Genomic DNA, 3,086 nt, shown 5'->3' with positions numbered 1-3,086 from the left:
TCTTTAGCTAGGTAGTGTATGACACACACAGATATTCCTCACATTTCATTGACTCCGAGGGCCGGCTTAATTAGGGCTGTTTAAGGAATCAAACGACAATTTAAAATGGTCCTGTCACCTTCGTTATTGCAATATGAAAATATATTGCTAATTTTTTAAAACCTTTTTGTGGTCCAAATTAAATTACTCATTGAATCTTTCATATGAACTCAGCCAACCACACCAAATCAAGTGCGCCGGTATACACGTTTCTTAATTATTTACTTTTAGTTTTAAGAAATTCCTTCTCGCAGAAGCGATAAGGATCAGTATTATAAACATATATATACTATCATTTTGTGAATTTGCCTAATAGAAAAACAGAATTCATGTAGCCGACTTCAATTAATTAAACCACAAGACTTGGTTTGAATTTTATCATTTTGTGAATTTGTGGATGAGAGTTCTTTCGACTTTAAAAATAGAATTTTGCTATTTTTAGATTATGAAATTTTCAAATGATGTGATCTTGTACTACTATTAAAAAGTTTTTTTTTTTTTGAACAGATACTATTAAAAAGTTCAGAGCCTGCAAAAGCTCAGGACAGAAAGTATAAGGCTTTACTTACCTTGTGATTGAGCCGGCCCCTGATCAATCCAATAATATATACTCCACTTACACCCTCACACTTGTCTCTCAGCTTTTTATTAAACGGTTTAATAAAAAATTATTCAAATCAAGTCATTTTCGGTGATTTTTTATTTGCCGATTTTTTTCAGGTACCCTTAAAATCACGTTCTGAACATATTGAGCGATTTGGATCATAAAAATTCAATCGAAAAAGGGGAGGTGCGGACAGTCTTGACCATAAGAGATGTGGACTTGATCGGAACTGTATGTGTGTGTATATATATATATATATATATATATATATATATATTATATTGGCAACAGAGGAACGAACTTGTAGCCAAACCACTAAATAGATCTGATTGTGCAACCCAAACATCCAGTGGAGCTATCGCGCCCACACCAGTCACAAAACCCCCATTTACTTCAGGATACTTCATTCAATAGCAAATCGAATCCCAAACTTTGAGAAATACTCCCTAAGCCCAAGTATCCGTCTGAACCATTGGGACGCAACCCTTGTGTGTATTTGTTGTCTCTCCCATAATAATCAAGGAAATTAATTGTGAAACACAGGGAAGTAAACGAGTGCTGTTCCATATACATATGAAATGTACATACCATGTATGTATGAATTTTGTGGGACCCATCTCGGATCCTACAAAGATTATTCGAATAGCCTATTATTTTTAAAATATTTTTTTATGGAGCGCTGTAAAAAATCAGCTCAATGCGATATCGGTAATAATTTTTTCTAAATTTGTAGAGACGAAACTAAACAGTTAAGCAGTTTCGCCCCCCACAAATTCAGAAAAAATCCTTACAGATATCGGATTGAACTGATTTTTTACAAGGCTCTATAAAAAAATATTTTAAAAATAATAATTATTCGAATCATCATTGTGGAATCCAAGATAAATCTCACAAAACTCATATATACATGATGTGTATATTTCATATGTACCATAGCTTTATCACAAGTAAACCTTATATTGTTCCAATCTCATCTCATCACATTGTTAAAAAAAAAATAAAAAATTCTTATTCACTCATAGTCTCATAGTATATGTTACACGTACCCCGGGTCTCTCTGCTCTCACTATATTCCCTTCTAACTTTTCCAAAACAGCTCTCTCTCTCTCTCCCCACACAAAATGAGGCAGGCAGGAACATATTCAGGCATATCAGGAAAGAACAACGGACCCCACTCGTTGCCGCTGGCTAGGATCAAGAGGATAATGAAGGGGTCAAGCGATGAAGTGAAGATGATATCCGGGGAGGCCCCCATAGTCTTCTCCAAGGCCTGCGAGCTGTTCATAGAGGAAATAACGAAGAGGTCTTGGGCGGTGACCGTTCAGGGCAAGAGGAGGACGCTCCACAAGGACGATGTGGCTTCCGCTGTTGTGGCCACCGACGTGTTCGATTTTCTTGTCAACGTGGTTGATTCTGATCATCACCGTTCTTCTTCTGGAAACTCCGACAAGAGTGATCCGGCCGTGATATGGCCGGAGACACGAGTACTGTAGGGATGGTTACTTTTTTGATCTCTTCAGTACTCTTTGTGCTTGTGTGAAATGGGAGAAATTTTTCAGTGGCGGGTGGGCATGGCCACGTGGTGTCCATGCGCGCATATAGGCCGTCTAAATGTGTTTTGAATAATTCATATATATTTGTTTGGGATTGATTGGGTGTTTTTTGGTAATTTTGTACTAAAAAATTATCCAAACAAATTTGGACCGTTCAAAACATTTGGACGGCCGAGATATGCGCACGGACACCACGTGATTGTGTCCACCCGGCACTGAAATATTTCTCGTGACATCGACAATACTAGGTGGTGTTTTGGTAACCTTACTTATCAACGTTGATGATTTTATTCTTTGGATGTTATTTGCATATTTGCTTCTTTTCTTTTTGTCTGAATTAAGACTCAAAATAGGCCAAGATTCAGAGCTAAAGTATGCAAATAAGCAATTGTTGCCAAACAGACGCTAAATATCTAGACAAAAACCCAAGGGTAGTACTACTAATTTTAAGTACTCATTTTCCGCTTTTGCAATTGTTATTAAAAGCCTATGTAGTAAAAATTAAAGATTCAGATTCATTTTGGACGTGGATTGTATCAATTGGGATATGACACCATACATATCGCTTTATGAGCAATTTGTGAATGAGCTTTTTGGAGTATGTAACATTTTTGGTGTAATTTAGATGCATCCATGTCCAGAGCTTATGCAGTGGTGCCTGTGTTTGGCTTTTTTATTTTTTATTTTATATATTTTGTTGAAATCATTGTACTGCCTTAGGGCTTTAAAATGAATGGAATTGACTTCTTTTTTTAAAAAAAAACAAAAATGTCCATGGCATACATGCATGTTCTTTTCAAATTAATGTCCTAGAATCCTAAATCCTAAGTTTTTTCGGCCGAGCCAAAAAATATCCCGAGTTTAGCTAGATGTCTCTTACCAAGACAATT

General features: G+C 36.3%; 1 protein-coding gene across 1 annotated transcript; it reads left to right on the top strand.

Annotated features, from left to right (window-relative positions):
• Positions 1 to 1,679: 1,679 nt before the first annotated feature.
• On the top strand, positions 1,680 to 2,495 carry LOC131316077 (nuclear transcription factor Y subunit C-3-like). Its single transcript, XM_058345353.1, has one exon. The coding sequence runs from the start codon at positions 1,765 to 1,767 to the stop codon at positions 2,134 to 2,136; it is 372 nt and encodes a 123-aa protein (XP_058201336.1). The 5' UTR covers positions 1,680 to 1,764; the 3' UTR covers positions 2,137 to 2,495.
• Positions 2,496 to 3,086: the final 591 nt, after the last annotated feature.

This window comes from Rhododendron vialii, chromosome 2a, assembly GCF_030253575.1.
Source record: "Rhododendron vialii isolate Sample 1 chromosome 2a, ASM3025357v1".
NCBI classification, from domain to species: Eukaryota; Viridiplantae; Streptophyta; class Magnoliopsida; order Ericales; family Ericaceae; genus Rhododendron; species Rhododendron vialii.
Note: the sequence above shows the minus strand (reverse complement) of the source record. Positions and strands in the feature narration are given on the sequence as shown.

Excerpts from the sequence above, each read along its gene's own strand:
- LOC131316077 (XM_058345353.1), top strand. The coding sequence starts at position 1,765 with ATGAGGCAGGCAGGAACATATTCAGGCATATCAGGAAAGAACAACGGA.